The 15446-nt window shown below is 44.2% G+C and overlaps 2 protein-coding genes across 22 annotated transcripts in view; one reads left to right on the forward strand and one right to left on the reverse strand.

Annotated features, from left to right (window-relative positions):
* Positions 1 to 287: 287 nt before the first annotated feature.
* On the reverse strand, positions 288 to 4536 carry DPH3 (diphthamide biosynthesis 3). 4 transcript variants are annotated; one of them, XM_006048751.3, is made up of 3 exons: positions 4404 to 4536; positions 3354 to 3428; positions 288 to 1007 (listed from the first exon to the last, which is right to left on the reverse strand). In XM_006048751.3, exons 1-3 carry the CDS (start codon positions 4509 to 4511, stop codon positions 777 to 779), a joined length of 414 nt encoding a protein of 137 aa, XP_006048813.3. In that variant the 5' UTR covers positions 4512 to 4536; the 3' UTR covers positions 288 to 776. The 4 variants fall into 4 exon arrangements, with proteins under 4 accessions (XP_006048813.3, XP_006048814.1, XP_044804639.1 ...); XM_006048752.3 differs by having other exon boundaries at positions 288 to 1158; XM_044948704.1 differs by lacking the exon at positions 3354 to 3428.
* OXNAD1 (oxidoreductase NAD binding domain containing 1) overlaps positions 4392 to 15446 on the forward strand; it is a 51002-nt gene continuing 39947 nt past the window's right edge. For 2 of the 18 annotated variants that reach the window (XM_025294211.2, XM_025294212.2), the window contains exons 1-2: positions 14986 to 15064; positions 15382 to 15445. Coding sequence is in view for 15 of the 18 variants with exons in the window: in XM_044948683.1 (XP_044804618.1) it covers positions 14955 to 15064; positions 15382 to 15445 (174 nt within the window). In the remaining 3 variants the exon portion in view is untranslated. Of the gene's footprint in view, positions 4532 to 4867; positions 5303 to 12565; positions 12716 to 14946; positions 15065 to 15381; position 15446 lie in introns of those variants that run through there. The other 16 variants (XM_044948683.1, XM_044948685.1, XM_006048740.3 and 13 more) reach the window with 16 other exon arrangements.

The following is a 15446-nucleotide window of genomic DNA, read 5'->3' on the forward strand; positions in this document are numbered from 1 at the left end:
AGAAAGAGCCAGACACAACTGAGCAAATAAGCGCAGCACATATCTGCGCTCAGGAGCATATTTAATTAGAACAGGCGTCTCATTTTCAAGTTCATCCTTAGTAAATACAAGGGCTGTTATCAAAGCTTTACCTTTTAGGACTAGTAACTGATTTGGTGGTAGTGCTGAAAGCACAGCCGCCAGCCACCAAGACTTGACGTTAACCGTCTAGAGTAAAATCTCATTAGCCTTATTGAAACACACACACACACACGAGCCCAGATACAAAAATATTAGTTGCACTGATCTCGAAAAAGCACTCAAGCATTTAATTAAATAACTAAGTAGGCATAGTTTTCTCTTCTCGTTCTGTTACCAGTTTCACTTCCTTTGGCTGTTTTTTATCTTGTCCTGATTTTCAAGGAAAACGCAGAATATTGATAAGGAAAGTCCATATCCTTTGACTGTTTTGTTTTTTTGACTTTTCTTCTTAACTCACTAACTTTGTGAGTTCAGTATATTTTTTCTTTGCACCACCACCAGGACCCAGTATATGAAGCATAATGAAGTGGCACGTTTAGCAGAACACAGATCCCTGACGAAGGTCAGCGTGGTGAGGGAGTAGAAGGCGCAGTCCCAACAGACTAGAGGCAACTGACTTCCTTCAGTTTACAACAGCAAAGAGCTGACGTCAAATTGCATAGAAAGGGCTGATTTAAAAAATCTTCCTAAATGATTAAAATAAAAATCTTTTTAAGTTAAAGAAACCTATTGCTTTGAGGTAGATGATGCTGTTGTCAGATAATGAAGTAATAGTGTAAAGATATAAAAATAAAACTGAGGGAGAAAAGCATTGATTTGAAATTATCTTCTTTTATGTTTGGATGGAAACACTTCCAATTCAAGGTTTTGAGAACAAAATCCAGGCATGTCATGTGGTGGACTTGCTTCTTCAATTGGAGATGAACTTGGCACCCGATGGAAAGAATCCAGACTCTCATGAACAGCAAACCACAAAAGGACTGTCCCTGTAAAGAAGCCAGTGACTCCGCATTAGACTTTTCCAGCTTGCCTCATTCCCCAAGTTCAGGTTTTAGAACCTAAAAATCTTCTTCAGCATTTAACTAGTTCTTTGTTGGTGGAAGGGGCTGGGACTGTCTCTCCACACGTGAACTGATCCTAAGACAGAACAAGAAATTACATTATTCACTGAGTGTGTCACAGATGCATCAATAGTAAGATTTCATTTTGTTACACAGTCAGTCTTGCTCTGTTAAGTTTTTCCTTTGCTCTATGACTTCATCCTTGGTTAAAATTAGCACCAGAAATATAATCTTGAATAATCTTGCCCAGTTTTTAGACCCAAATTCATATTTAATGCACCATATTATTATCTTACGTGGCTCTAGTGGTAAAGAACCCAGCTGCCAATGCAGGAGAGGTAAGAGACATGGATTTGATCCGTGGGTCTGGAAGACCCTCTGGAGGAGGACATGGCAATTCACTCCAGTATTCTTGCCTGGAGAATCCCATGGACAGAGGAGACTGGTAGGCTACAGTCCATACGGTCACACAGGAAGACACGACTAAAGTGACTTAGCATGCACACAGCTTACCTTATAAACAAACATGTCCATTTTCACTACAGAGCTCCCACTTCTCAGAAATCACATTTACGAAACACATGTTTTAAGGTTCTGTATTAATTACTACTTGCACTACTACTTCTCCAATATTTGGTCACTCAAATACCTGTTCTCTTCAAATTACTTGTTCCAACTAAAGTGGGTAGCTCTTTATGTTTCCCAACACAGATAATCTGTAAGTTAGCTACTTTGTAAATGAAGTTCAACCTCTGATGATTTATCCTGGCTTATGCCAGCCACCCCCAGAAACCTCTGCCTCTCAGGTTACCCCTCATTTCCTATAGTCTGATCCCTGTTAAGGATCAGCCTTATTCTGTCCCTGTCAATCTCTGACTCCTGCCCAGCACCTGGAACCCTTCCACCATGCTCTTTGGAACTTTTGGTCCACCATCAACATGAGGCTCCATGTTCTCAACCTCTGAAAACAGCCTTCTTGCTCTAACACAGGGTTCTCAATGGGTGGTGGGAAGGACGTGTTACTTTTATCTTTGGGGACATCTGGCAATGTGTAGAGACATTTTGGGTTGACATACTGAGGGGTGCCACTGGCACTGAATGGGTAGAGGCCAGGGATGCTACTCAGCAGCCTCAGTGCATGATCACCTGCCTTAAGACTGCAATCTCTCCTCATACCAGCACTCTTGCTCACCCTTGTCTTGTTCTGTTTTTTCAGAACACATTTAAATGCAAGAATAAACCAGTAAACGGCTAAAGTACAGTCTAAATTATAGCCTGTTTCTGTCAGGAGTCTGTCTTGTTCCCACCTTGCCTATAACCACTTTAGAATTTATTCTTAAGAATGTTAAGCACTGTTATGTGCCAATTATATCTCAACAACAACAACAAACACAACAAACTCAGAAAACAGAATGTTAAGTCTCTTAAGACTCCATTCAAAGTACTGACCAAAAGCTGGGGTTGAGGGGGCAGTCATAACATTTGTTTTCTATTGTCAACATCTTTGGATGAAAACAACAGGACATTAAAGACTAAAATGAAAATTGTAAAATTCCAACTATGGCACAGCTCAAACAAGATAATACAGAGTTCTGTATATAAGTCAGGTAAGAGATACTATAAAACTGTTCCTTTCAAAGTAAGTCCAGGAACTCTGAACGATTCTAATTACTTATTAAATAACGGAGGAATAAAGACTTTCAATTAATCTTTATGATCATTTTCCTCTGTTAAATAAGTAATCCTTCTCCAAAAAAAGTTAATAAATTGAGCTTTTAAAATTTTAAGTAACAATATAATACAAAATTTTAATTTGCAATTGCTTATGAATGGCTCTCGGAGAAGGCAATGGCAACCCAGTCCAGTACTCTTGCCTGGAAAATCCCATGGGCAGAGGAGCCTGGTAGGCTACAGTCCATGGGATCCTGAAGAGTCGGACACGACTGAGCACAACTTCACTTTCACTTTTCACTTTCATGCACTGCAGAAGGAAATGGCAACCCACTCCAGTGTTCTTGCCTGGAGAATCCCAGGGACGGGGGAGCCTGGTGGGCTGCCGTCTATGGGGTTGCACAGAGTCGGACACGACTGAAGCGACTTAGCAGCAGCCGCAGGAGCATGAATGGTTCTTTAAAATTCATTTTAAAAATATAGCATTTTCCTAACACACCATTAGAAAACAATCTCCTGCACTTACATATCACAGGCAGACTGCTCAAGGTTCTTGCAACCCTCTCCCCCCTCCCCCTGTTTTAAAACCTGACTCCTTACCTTGTCATAAATCACTTTTATAATGAGAGAGCAGCTAGGGCAGGTTGCCACGTCTTCCCCATTCTCCAAATCTTCCTATAAATAAAATTAAACACCGTATGGGTCAGCGCAGCCTTCCCTTGGTGATCTCCTCCTCCCCAACCCTCTCACTTCTGTGGGCAAGCTCCTTGGAGGCTGGCCTCCCCACAAGGCAGTTCAGTTCAGTCGTGTTTGACTCTGCGACTACATGGATCGCAGCACACCAGGCCTCCCTGTCCATCACCAACTCCCGGAGTTTACTCAAACTCATGTCCATCGAGTCGGTGATGCCATCCAACCATCTCATCCTCTGTTGTCCCCTTCTCCTCCCGCCTTCAATCTTTCCCAGCATCAGAGTCTTTTCCAAGAAGTCAGTTCTTCACATCAGGTGGCCAAGGTATTGGAGTTTCATTGGAGTCCAAGGTATTAGACTATTCATAGTCCTTCCAATGAATATTCAGGACTGATCTCCTTTAGGATGGACTGGTTAGATCTCCTTGCAGTCCAAGGGACTCTCAAGAGTCTTCTCCAATACCTCAGTTCAAAAGCATCAATTCTTCGGCGCTCAGCTTTCTTTACAGTCCAACTCTCACATCCAAAAATGACCACTGGACAAACCCACAAGGCACGTGAGGACCAAAAGCACCTCCCGAGAGAAACGCCAGCCCCATTCTTCCCTGGAAGCGTCACTTGGGGAAAAAACACCCAGGAGGGTGAGTCATGGTTCAGTCGTCTAAAAACCCACCCCCACCTCGGAAGACAAAAACACACTCCTTCCTCCAAAACGCATCCTAGGGAGGGGAAGCTTGAGCGGCGGGGGTTGGCGAGAAGACTGGTACTCGCTGCCATCCACCCCCTCCCCGCTCTCCTCAGGCCTGACAGAAGACCGGAACCACAGACGGCGCAAAGTACCGACTCTGGGAGAATTCAGAAAGGGATGAAAAAAGGAAGCGGATAACTCTGAGCCGCGCGGCTCCGCGGCAGGAACTCGGCAGAGAGAACGCGCGCCCGCTCCGAGGAGCCTCCCGTTACCTTGGTGATGCAGAAGTTATCCCCACACGGACAGGGGTAGAAGTAGGTCTCCGAGTCCTCGTCGTATTGGAAGTCCTCTATCTCCACCTCATCGTGAAATACCGCCATCGTCACTGGAACCGGCACAGGTCTGTCAGCTTCGCCGTCCGACACAGGCCGGGGCCCCGAGCCAACTTGGCTGGCGCCCGCCCACACGGGGGCCTTCACAGAGCACCGGGCGCGGAACCCCGCTTCCGGCCCACGGAGGCCCGCTTCCGGCGCAGAGACAATGACGCACCTCCGGGAGTCAGGCCAAAGGGGTGACCGGGCAGCGGTCACCATGGAGATGGCGGCTCTAGGGGGCGGAGACACGGGCGGATAGGGCTCGCGGCTCGGGGTCGATCGAGCGTCGCTCCGCCCATCGGGCGACAGCAACCAATGGCATGTGGGTTTCTCTCGCGCGGCTGTGCGTCACTTCGAGGACGCCGGAAGCTCTCCAGAGCCGGGGCGGAGCTTGGCGCTGCGCGAGCGGCTGGGTAGGCGCGGTGTGGCGGCGGTGTGGAGACTCCTGACTGAGGCATAGTGTCCCGTGTCTCACGTCCGTGGGCCTCAGGCCTTAAGCAGACTCCGTAGGAGGCCCCGGTCGGCCTAGGTAGCGTCAGCCCGGCCCTTGGCGCCGCTGGCGGAAAGTGCTTTGCGGGGTGAGAGGCGGCGGCGGGAACTGCTCAGCCCCCTGGACCTTCCCGGTGAGGGACGGAAAGCTCCTCAGGGGTCTTGATTCACCGAGTGACTTTGAGCTCCGAGCGGCGCGTGGCTTGTGATCGGGCCGCGCTCGGCTGTCCAGGTACAGCCCGGCCTCTCCCTCAGTCCAGCTTCTCTTCAGAGGCCCGTGAGGTGTGTGGTCGAAAGGACCAAGCGAGGTCTGTTACGCGGGGTTGACGCTCAGTGTCATTCTTCCACCAGTGCTGGGAATCGAGGTGTCATTCATTCCGTGTTAGTAGTTTTTAAACGGAGATACAGAGAGTCAGATGTCTTGACCCAAATGGCACATCTGGAAAATGAAGAGCCTGGCTGTCCCCAAAGTCTAGGAACGAATGACTTAATTGGTGTTGAACCACAGCTCCGGGAATTGGTGATGGACAGGGAGGCCTGGCGTGCGTGGGGTCTCAAAGAGTCGGACACGACTGAGCGACTGAACTGAGCCGAACCACAGTTTCTTCTTTGAAAGAGAAATGGAATCAGCACGCAGAGTTATTATAATACCATGAGGCCTTAATATATGTTAAAGTGAAATGCAGATAAAAGGTGGTACGTCTTGTGTTGGCAAAGTGGGGTTTCATGGGAGTTTTGCTCTATCACTAAGTATTTATTCAAATCTTGGTAGAGTAGGAAGGCAGTGGGGAAGAGCCCTTTGAGAAGCAGATCTGGGCTCAGAAGATGACTGGATCTCGATCTGGGAGCTGGATATTTACGTTCTTTGGCCTTATTTCCTCTTCTGACTGAAAAAGAGTTGGATTAGAGATGATTTACAAGACTCCTTTCAGGTCTAACATTTTACTTTTGCATGGAAATTGCGAGTTTTACGTGGTTCAGCAATCACATGTACCATATTTAATTTATGTTAACATAATACATATGCATAATACATATGTACACTTCCCTATGCTTATTTATGAATACACAAACGTTTGCATGAATTAATTTTGTGTGTGCTGAAGTTCCAGCTGGTTTAGCTCCTTTAAAGCTTGAAAACCTAATGGCAAAGGAGTCTTTGGGGGAAAATTTGGAAGTTACATTAAAAGGGTTTATAGAATATGGCAGAGGCCTCACAAACGTTCTGTTTTCCTTAATTGGAGATCTAACCAGCAGTTGGAAAGTGTTTGTTAAACGTTTGTTAAAATCACTGCGGGTTAACTGGACTGATTCTGCTTTGAGCAAAGGAGCAGCAAAGCCCTTTTGGTAAAGCCTATGTAGCTCAGAGGCTGCTCGCTGTGTCTTTGTGAGTGAAGTGAAAGTCGCTCAGTCGTGTCCGACTCTTTGTGACCCCATGGACTATTCTCCAGGCCAGAATACTGGAGTGGGTAGCCTTTCCCTTCTCCAGGGGATCGTCCCAACCCAGGGATCGAACCCAGGTCTCCTGCATTGTGGGCGGATTCTTTACCATCTGAGCCACAGGGGAAGCCTTTGTAGACAAGGATTTTCCCAGGGAACCTCTTGGAGAGAGGAGGACAGAAGAGAGTTGATAGTGTCAGAATTTTAGTCCCAGTGATCATTTTGAGGTCAGGAGTCTTTTTGTTCTTGAGTACTTCTGAGCGTAAGTACCTCCAGAATAAAGGTGAGTTGTTTTTGAAGGTCCGGAAATGGGTGCATATTTGGTTCATGGAAGTATACATTGGTAGACCTTTTAGGAAGCAGTTTGGGTCTGTCAAAAACAATTTGCTGAGGAATTTTGAAATCTGAAGTTAGTAATCCTAAAAGTTACAGGAGTTGTTGGGTAATTTTTCTTTATAATTTCTTTGTAATTTTCCAACTTTTCTTTGAGTATGTATTACCTCAAATAGAAAAAGGAAAGTGAATGAGCCACTTTATTAGTAGTAGTTGACACTGCGTGCCAGACCCTGTACCAAATGGTGTTTAGATGCATCATGTTATTAAAACAACGAGGTATAGGTATCACTCCCATTTTTAACATTGGGAAACCTGAGGGTTAGAGGCTTAGGTTTAGACACTTGCCTAAAAGGGCCAAGCTAGTGAATGGCAGGAAGCTATGGTGAGAACTCAGGCCTGGCTGAGCCCAGAACTGGGTCTTCATGACCTTCAGTACCATCTGTGATCTGATGGTGCTTGAAGCGGAGCTGGGTTAAACAGACAGCTCTGGCAGTCTACAGAGGGCTCAGATTTTCCTCTAGAGTGGTGCTGGTTCCCTTGAGACCTGACTTGGGGGTCCCCTTGGCCTTGCGTACTGCTTTCCTCCTGCCATCTGTTGCTGCATCCCTTGTTGGGCCAGAGCTGGGTCCCCTTATGGATCTGTCAGTTGGAGTGCATACTGTGCTGAAGAAAGTAAAACTGTAGCAAAACCCGGGATGCGTTATTTTACGCTACCCAACGTTTGTGAATAAAACCTAACAGTGACTGCTGAACTACATTTATTCCTAGAAGAGAGTGGACACGTTTCATAATGAGATATCTTTGGACTCGGAGTATGACAAAAGCAAGTTTAATAGTAGCTATATGGTCATTTGTGATCACAGATTTATGGTTTAAAAATAAATTTTTAAAAATCATACTGCTGCTGATTTGGAAAACAACAGTGACCAAAATTCTTAGCATGAGATTGAATTTAGAACTAGGTCACACTTAGGTCACAGCAGCTGTGTTTTATGAGTGTTGTTGTAGGTCGGGCTGGGCAGTTGTGTTTTTGGCACATAACCCACTGCCTCTCTAGATTGGGGTTGAGTTTTAGTGATCCTCCTGCGTGCCAGGTGTTTCCCCAGACATGTACCCGTTTCAGCAACCCAGTGAGGTAGTCTTGGCATTTCCATTTAAAAAGGGGAAGAGGTGACTGGCCCAAGGTTGAAAGCCAGAAAGGAGTCAGATCTGAGCCCGGTTCTGCTGGTTCTGACTCCAACACTGCAGTAACTTGTATTTCATTCGGGTCCACTTTCTGAATGCCAAGAATCCCTGTGCCTCCTCACCAGCACCTGGGATTCTAAATCGGCAAGTGCCGTGCAAGCTCTGAGTTTATTTCTGTGCGTCCCTGCTCTTTGAGGCATTCTTGGTTTTTTTTTTCTTTCTCTCACTGCCTGCTCACACGTCATCCTGTCTCAGCAAGTGATAGGGCTCTAGCTTCAAAATCTAGTCCCTGTTCATCTGTTTCTGTCTTAGTTTTATTCTGTCTGAGCTTAGCCGGGCACCTTCTAACGGAACTTCCTGCTTCAACTCTTGGTCTGTTCTTTTCAAGGCAGCCGGAGTGACCCTTTAGTGTGAGTGAGATCACGCCCCTCCCCTGGTTTGTTCAAGCCCTGCAGTCGCCTCCCTTCGCCTTTAGAAGGAGACCTGCCCCCAGCCGTGGCCTGCCGTGGCCTGGCACTGTCCGCGCTGGGGCTCCTCTGTCCCAGGCCCTGGCTCTCTGCCCTGCAGACGTGCTGGTTGTGCTCCGTCTCTCACACCAGCCTCATTTCTGTGCTGGGGCTTCTGCTCCTTTGCTCTGCACTTGTCCTCATCTTCAGGTCTCAGCTCAGACTCCTCTTGAGAGAGACCTTTCTTGATATTCCCCAACCTCCATCACACTTATTTCCTTTGCACACTTACTATAATCTGTGTCTTTTAGTTATCTGTTTATTAGCTGCCGTAGACATTGTGATAAAAGCTTCATGTAACGGCAAAGGCCTTGTGTCTGGCTCTTTGTTGTGTCTCTGCAACCTAAAATAGTGCTGGATGCCTCAGTAATTGTTAAATAATTTGAATGTACTTGTTGAACAGAAACTAGTATAGTTCATTTTAAATCTTGAATTTAATCTGTTGCTTGTAGGACTGCTTAAATGGCTATATGTTTCATTTAGTATTTATGATACTTTTCTCTGTTTCAGAAATAAAATAACTTTTTGGTGAGGTAAGGCCCAAATGAGGATACAAACGTTGATGGAATGTTCTTTTTTGTATAGTTTTGAAAATTACTTAATATATATTAATTTTCTATAGTTAATTAATGTTTACATTGAATGAGTAAAACCATTGGACACATTTCAAGATACGGATAGGTGTTTTCCTTTTTGTTTTGTATTGTTTACTTTATTTTTTGAATGTGGCATTGTTTTAATTTTGTTTTAATTGAAGTATGAGTGCATGCATGCTCGGTTGTGTCCTGCTCTTTGCAGCCTCCTGGATTGTAGCCCGCCAGGCTCCTCTGTCCATGGAATTCTCCAGGCAATAATACTGGAGTGGGTTGCCATTTCCCACTCCAGGGGATCGAACCTGCATCTCTTGTGTCTTCTGCATTGGCAGCCACCTGGGAAGCCCTTGTTGAAGTATAGTTGATTTACAGTGTCCCTTAGTTTCAGGTGAACACCACAGGGATTCAGTTATATTATACATACATGTATATGTATCAGATTCTTTTCCCTTATAGGTTTGTACATAATACTGAGTGTAGTTCCCTGTGTTATACGGTAGGTCCTCACTGGTTATCTGTTTTATATATAGTAGTGTGTATACGTTAATCCCAACCTCCTAACATATACCCCCCCTCTTCTTTGGTAACCATAAGTTTGTTTTCTGTGTCTGTGGGTCTGTTTCTGTTTTGTCGATAAGTTCATCTGTATCATTTTAGATCCATGTGCAGGTGATATCATATGACTGTCTTTCTCTGACTTCACCTAGTTGTTAATCTCTAGGTCCATCCGTGTTGCTGCAAACAGCATTATTTCATTCGTTTTTATGGCTGAGTAATATTCCATTGTTTATTTTATGCACATTTTTATCCGTTTCGTCTGTCAGTGGACACTTAGGTTGCTCCCATGTCTTGGCTGTTGTAAATAGTGCCGCAGTGAGCACTGGAGTGCGTGTATGTTTTCAGCTGTGATTTTCTCCAGGTACATGTCCAGGAGTGGGATTGAAGGATCGTATGGTAGCTCTATTTTTAGTTTTTTAAGGAGCCTCCATACTCTTCTCCATAAAGGCTATACCAGTTTGCATTCCCACAGACAGTGTAGAATGGTTCCTTTTCTGCACATGGCTCTTTAGCATTTAGTATTTGTAGACTTTTTGTTGATGGCCATTCTGAGTGGTGTGAATGGTATACCTCATTCACAATGGTATACCTCATTGTAGTTTTGGTTTGCAGTTCTCTAATAGTGATGTTGAGCATCTTTTCATGTGCCTTCTTTGCTGTCTGTGTCTTTGGGGAAATGCCTGTTTAATCTTATGCCCATTCTTTGATTGGGTTTTTTTTTATGTAGAGCTGTTTGTGTGTTTTGGAGATTAAGCCCTTGTGGGTCAGTCACATGGTTTGCAAATATTTTTTCCCATTCTGTAGATTCTTTTTATTTAGTTTATGGTTTCTTTTGCTTTGCAAAAGCTTTTAAGTTTAATTAGGTCCCATTTGTTTATTTTTGTTTTTATTTTAATTACTCTAGGAGACAGATTTTTAAAAATCTTTCTGCTATTTCTGTCAAAGAGAGCGCTGTCTATGTTTTCCTCTAGGATTTTGATACTATCCAGTCTCACATTTAGGTCTCTAATTCATTTTGAGTTTATTTTTGTGTGGTGTGAGGAAGTATTCTAATTTCATTCTTTTACATGTAGCTGTCCAGTTTTCCCAGCACCACGTATTGAAGAGACTATCTTTTCTCCATTGTTTATTCTTGCCTCTGTCATAGATTAATTGACCACAGGTGCCTGGGTTTGTTTCTGGGCTTTGTATCCTGTCCCATTGATCTATATGTCTGTTTTTATGCCAGTACCCTACTCTTTTGATGACTGTAGCTTTGTAATATAGTCCGAAGCCATGGAATCTGATTCCTTCAGCTCTGCATTTCTTTCTCAAGATTGTTTTGGCTTTTCAGGGTTTTTTGTGTTTCCATACAAATTAAAACATTTTTTTTGGTTCTAGTTCTGTGAAAAATTCCATTGGTAATTTGATAGAGATTGCATTGAATCTGTAGATTGCCTTGGGTAATATAGTCATTTTGACAGTATTGATCCTTCTAACCCAAGAACATGGTCTATCTTTCCATTTGTGTCATTGATTTCTTTCATCAGCTGCCTATAGTTTTCAGAGTATAGGTCTTTATCTCCTAAGGTAGGTTTATTCCTGAGTATTTTATTCTTTTTCATGTATGGTAATTGCAATTCTTTTCTTACTTTCTCTTTCTGATCTTTCATTGTTAGTGTATCAGAATGCAACAGATTTCTGTGTATTAGTTTTGCATCTTGGAACTTTACCAGATTCATTGATGAGCTCTAGAGTAAATTATTTAGTATATGTTAATTTTCTATAGTTAACTAATACTTTCATTGAGTATATAAAGTCACTGGATGTGTTTCAAAATATGGATAGGTTTTTTTCTTTAAATACCTTATTGCTTTAGAAGGCACTTAGAACACAGTTTGATAAAATACCCCTTATTTACCAGTAGGTGGCACTCTTGGTCATGGTTACTATTGTTAAAAAACACGATTGTAGAATTTTAAAAGAAAACAGCTTTTAAAAATTAAGTTTTCTTTGTTTTCTAGTTCAAGTTGAGCAGTAGATCAAACAGTATAATCACTAAAAGATGTGTCTTAGATGAAGCAGCTTATTGTAGCAACAGATGTCCAAAACACTGAGCAGAACAGTGTGTCCATATTTGCCTGCACATCAGTTAAATTTTGTCAGGGAGGTTGGGCCCAAATGACATGTACCTGTTATCAGCCCAGCCACTGGTCTGGTTGTTCATGGGGTGGAGACCCTAAGCAGCAGGAGATACAGACGGTTCAAGAAAGATGAGGGGGCGTCCCTGGTGGCTCAGCGGTAAAGAATCCACCTGCAATGCAAGAGACGCGGGTTTGATCCCTGGGTCGGGAAGATGCCCTGGAGGAGGGCATGGCAACCCACTCCCGTATTCCTGCCTGGGAAATCCCATGGACAGAGGAGCCTGGCAGGTTGTAGGACATGGGGTTGCAACAGAGTTGGACTTGACTCAGCAGTGAAACAAGAAAGATGAAAGAGAGAAGCAGCAAGAGAAACAGACGAGAAAAGTGGGAACATGAGGAGGAGTGGATGGAAGGGGGCGCCATTGAGAGTAGCTTGGCTGTGAGGTGATGCTTGCCTGTTACAATGAGCCTTTGCTTTTACTGCTAAGAAACAGGAGTGGTTTCCTTTTTTTTTTTTAATAAGTTTATTTATTTATTTTTGGCTGTGCAGGGTCTTGGTTGTGGCTCAGGGGCTTTCTCTGGTTGTGGTTGGCGGGGGTTGTGAACATGCTTCTCGTTGCGTCGGCTCTAGGAGCACAGGCTTCAGTAGTCAGGGCGCACAGGCTTAGTTGCTCCTAAGCATGTGGAATCTTCCTGGACCAGGGATTGAACCCACGCCCCTGCATTGGCTGGTGGACTCCCATCCGCTGTGCCACCAGGGAAGTCACGAGATGGTAGTGCCTGAACAGCTTCCCAAACATTGTTCTTACATGTTGTCTCTGCCGTTGAAGGAACTCGGTGAGAGTTTCAGTGGATGGCGCTGTTTCTATTCCAGCCCGTGTGTGTGCCAAAGGTCTCGGTGTGATTCCAGGACCAGAATATTGCATGTCAGCCAGCCAGCTGTACACTTAGCGGCTCCTAAACTCTCATGGACCTCTGAAGTAAGTTTTGCCTCTTTCTTTCAGTGACTAATATACCATTTTGGGGTTAGCACATTCAGAGGAGAGAAGCTACGTTTTATGTGAGGTGGAAAGAGGCCTTTCACTTCTTTCATTTTACTAGAGAGAAAAATGGCAAGTAGCGTGTTTATCCACAGTGGCAAGAAATAGATCTTTTATCCGAAGACCAGTTAGAAAGCAGTGGCTTTTTAATATGATTTGGTTGTAACTCAACGAATTACATATGATAATTGTCACCTCTCAATTTATTTACTTTTATTTCCTGTCTGGATCTTCTAAAATATCTTCAGGCTCCCCAAGGTCTTTGTCTTGTTCCTGTGGCCCCAGGGCCTGCCACATGATGGACTCTTACTAAATATTTGTCAAATGAAGGGCTAAAATAGTGTGTGGTGTAGGAATGTAGCACACGTCCCTTGGAGTAGGAATGTAGACTTCACTTGAATATTTTCTGACATTGTATTTGTTACAATTCATTTATATAGTACCTCCCAAAGAGCTCCGGAAATAGCGTTCACATACATTTTCATTTATTCTGAAGTCAACTAAGATAGGAAAGGACAGATATATATGGCAATATAACTTGTTAAAAGTGGCCATCCTAAGCAGTGTGCTATTGTGCTAAGTCACTTCAGTCATGTCCGACCCTTTGTGATCCCACGGACTGTAGGATTAGACACCTTTGTCCTTGGGATTCTCTAGGCAAGAGGGGAGAAGGCAATGGCAACCCACTCCAGTGTTCTTGCCTGGAGAATCCCAGGGACAGGGGAGCCTGGTGGGCTGCCATCCATGGGGTTGCACAGAGTCAGACACCCTGAAGCGACCTAGCAGCAGCAGCAGCAGAAGCAGCAGGCAAGAGTACTGGAGTGGGTTGTCATGCCCTTCCCCAGGGGATTTTCCCAGCCCATGTCTTTTATGTCTCCTGCATTGGCAAGCGGGTTCTTCACCACTAGCACCACTTGGGAAGCCCATTTAAGCAAAGAAGGATTTAAGAATTAGCAGAGAAAAAACAGAGTGATAGGAAGCAAAAAAAAATATGTCATCTGACTCCCGATCAGTGGTTTTCCTGATAGGCAGTAGTTTTTAGAATTTGATGTGTTGGAGAATCTTTCTGTTTTTTTTTTTTTCTTTAAACTTGTTATTGAAATTTGACATGTAAATGGAAGTACATAAATCCTAAGAAGACTGCTTGGTTGAATTTTTAAGACAAAATTTTGGGGGAGCAGTTTTAGGTTCACAGCAAGATTGAGGGCGAGTGCAGAGTTTCCCTTCCACTCCCTGCCCCCACACATGCACAGCCTCCCCATCGTCCACAGCCCCCACCAGAGTGGGGCCTTTAATCTCCGACCTGTAATTGGTGAACCTGCTCTGACTCGGAGAGTCATCCCACGTCTAACAGCATGGCTCGCTCTTGGTGATACATGTTCTGTGGATGTGGACAAGCGTATGATGACATGGATCCATCATTACGGTGCCATTTGGAGTATTACTGCTCTGAAACTCCTCTTGTGTTTGAGGAATTTTTTTCAAAATGAAAATACCCATATAATCAACATTCAGATTAAGAAACAACTTTGTCACGGTCACCTCGCCATGGGAGACTGCTAATTTGATTTCCAACTCCACAGATTCATTTTTTCCTGCTTTTGTACTTTGTATGACTGGACTTGTAGACTAGGTGCTTTGTGTAGGTGCTTTTTTGAGTCTTCTCTGTCATTCTTTTCATTTACTGAGGTATTTGTGTTACTCATTTATGTTACTGCCTGTGGTTGGAGTCTGTTTATTCTCATTGCTGTGAAACTTTGAAAATTTGTCTGCCCTTTTCTCTTTATCTCATAAGAAATATTGCAGACTTACGTGGTGCTCTGGGCAGAATGTAGTTACTAGGCAGTTACAGAATCTGCTGTCCTCTTCTGTGATAGCGTAAGATCAGTGACATGAGCTCGGTCAGAGATTTTGGAAACCAATAGAGGACAGGAATATTTGCCAGCACTGATAATCACTGATACATATGCATGGTGGGGATCAGTGGACTCAACTCTAAATAGCAGCAGCAGTTTTGTCAGGATGAAGCTAGGTCTTTAATCATTTTGCTGTTAGATCAGCTTGTAACATCAGCAACAAAAATCCAAACTCTTCTTCACTGGCCCTAAGACAGTCTGATGTTTGCCTCCTTTTTCTTGGAATGTTGTGACTTTGAGTTTGCTGTCTCCCAGGAAGCACCATGGTGGTTGTGATCCCCAGGCTGCTGCGAGGCTCTCTGGGCGCCATCTGCACTCAGGCGGCTCCGCTGAGATCAACACCCAGCGCGTTGCGCCACCTCACTCGGAGCAGGTGAGTGGTCACCCTCAGTGTCGTTTGCGGTGGGTGTTCAAAGAGCCCCGAGCTGCTGAAGACGGTGGGAGGCAGGTCGTAGCGTCTTCCTTGACTCTGCCTGCTGTCAGTGGGTCGTACACTTCAGTTGGTATATAGACTTCCGGGGCTGTTCTCCAGGGTCCATAATGTTCCACTGTATCCTGGACAGCCAGTTACATTGTGTGCTGGATGGCGTTCCTTTCCAGTCACAGGTACTGGATAGTCACAGTAATTAATACTGTAATTAATTTTTAGGAGGATAATACTTAATAACCTAATTTTACTTTCTATTAAAGTGTAATGAAATCCAAAAGGAGACCTGACCACTTGGAGAGAACTGCAGATGTCGTTCGCCAGGAGG

Source organism: Bubalus bubalis, chromosome 1 (genome assembly GCF_019923935.1).
Source record: "Bubalus bubalis isolate 160015118507 breed Murrah chromosome 1, NDDB_SH_1, whole genome shotgun sequence".
Taxonomy (NCBI): domain Eukaryota; kingdom Metazoa; phylum Chordata; class Mammalia; order Artiodactyla; family Bovidae; genus Bubalus; species Bubalus bubalis.

Bases quoted from the DNA above. Each gene is read 5' to 3' on its own strand.
- DPH3 (XM_006048751.3), bottom strand. From the start codon at position 4,511: ATGGCGGTATTTCACGATGAGGTGGAGATAGAGGACTTCCAATACGAC. The intron at 3,429-4,403 runs GTAACGGGAGGC...TTTTATTTATAG, and splicing joins ATAACTTCTGCATCACCAAG to GAAGATTTGGAGAATGGGGA. The intron at 1,008-3,353 runs GTAAGGAGTCAG...GCTTCTTTACAG, and splicing joins TAAAAGTGATTTATGACAAG to GGACAGTCCTTTTGTGGTTT.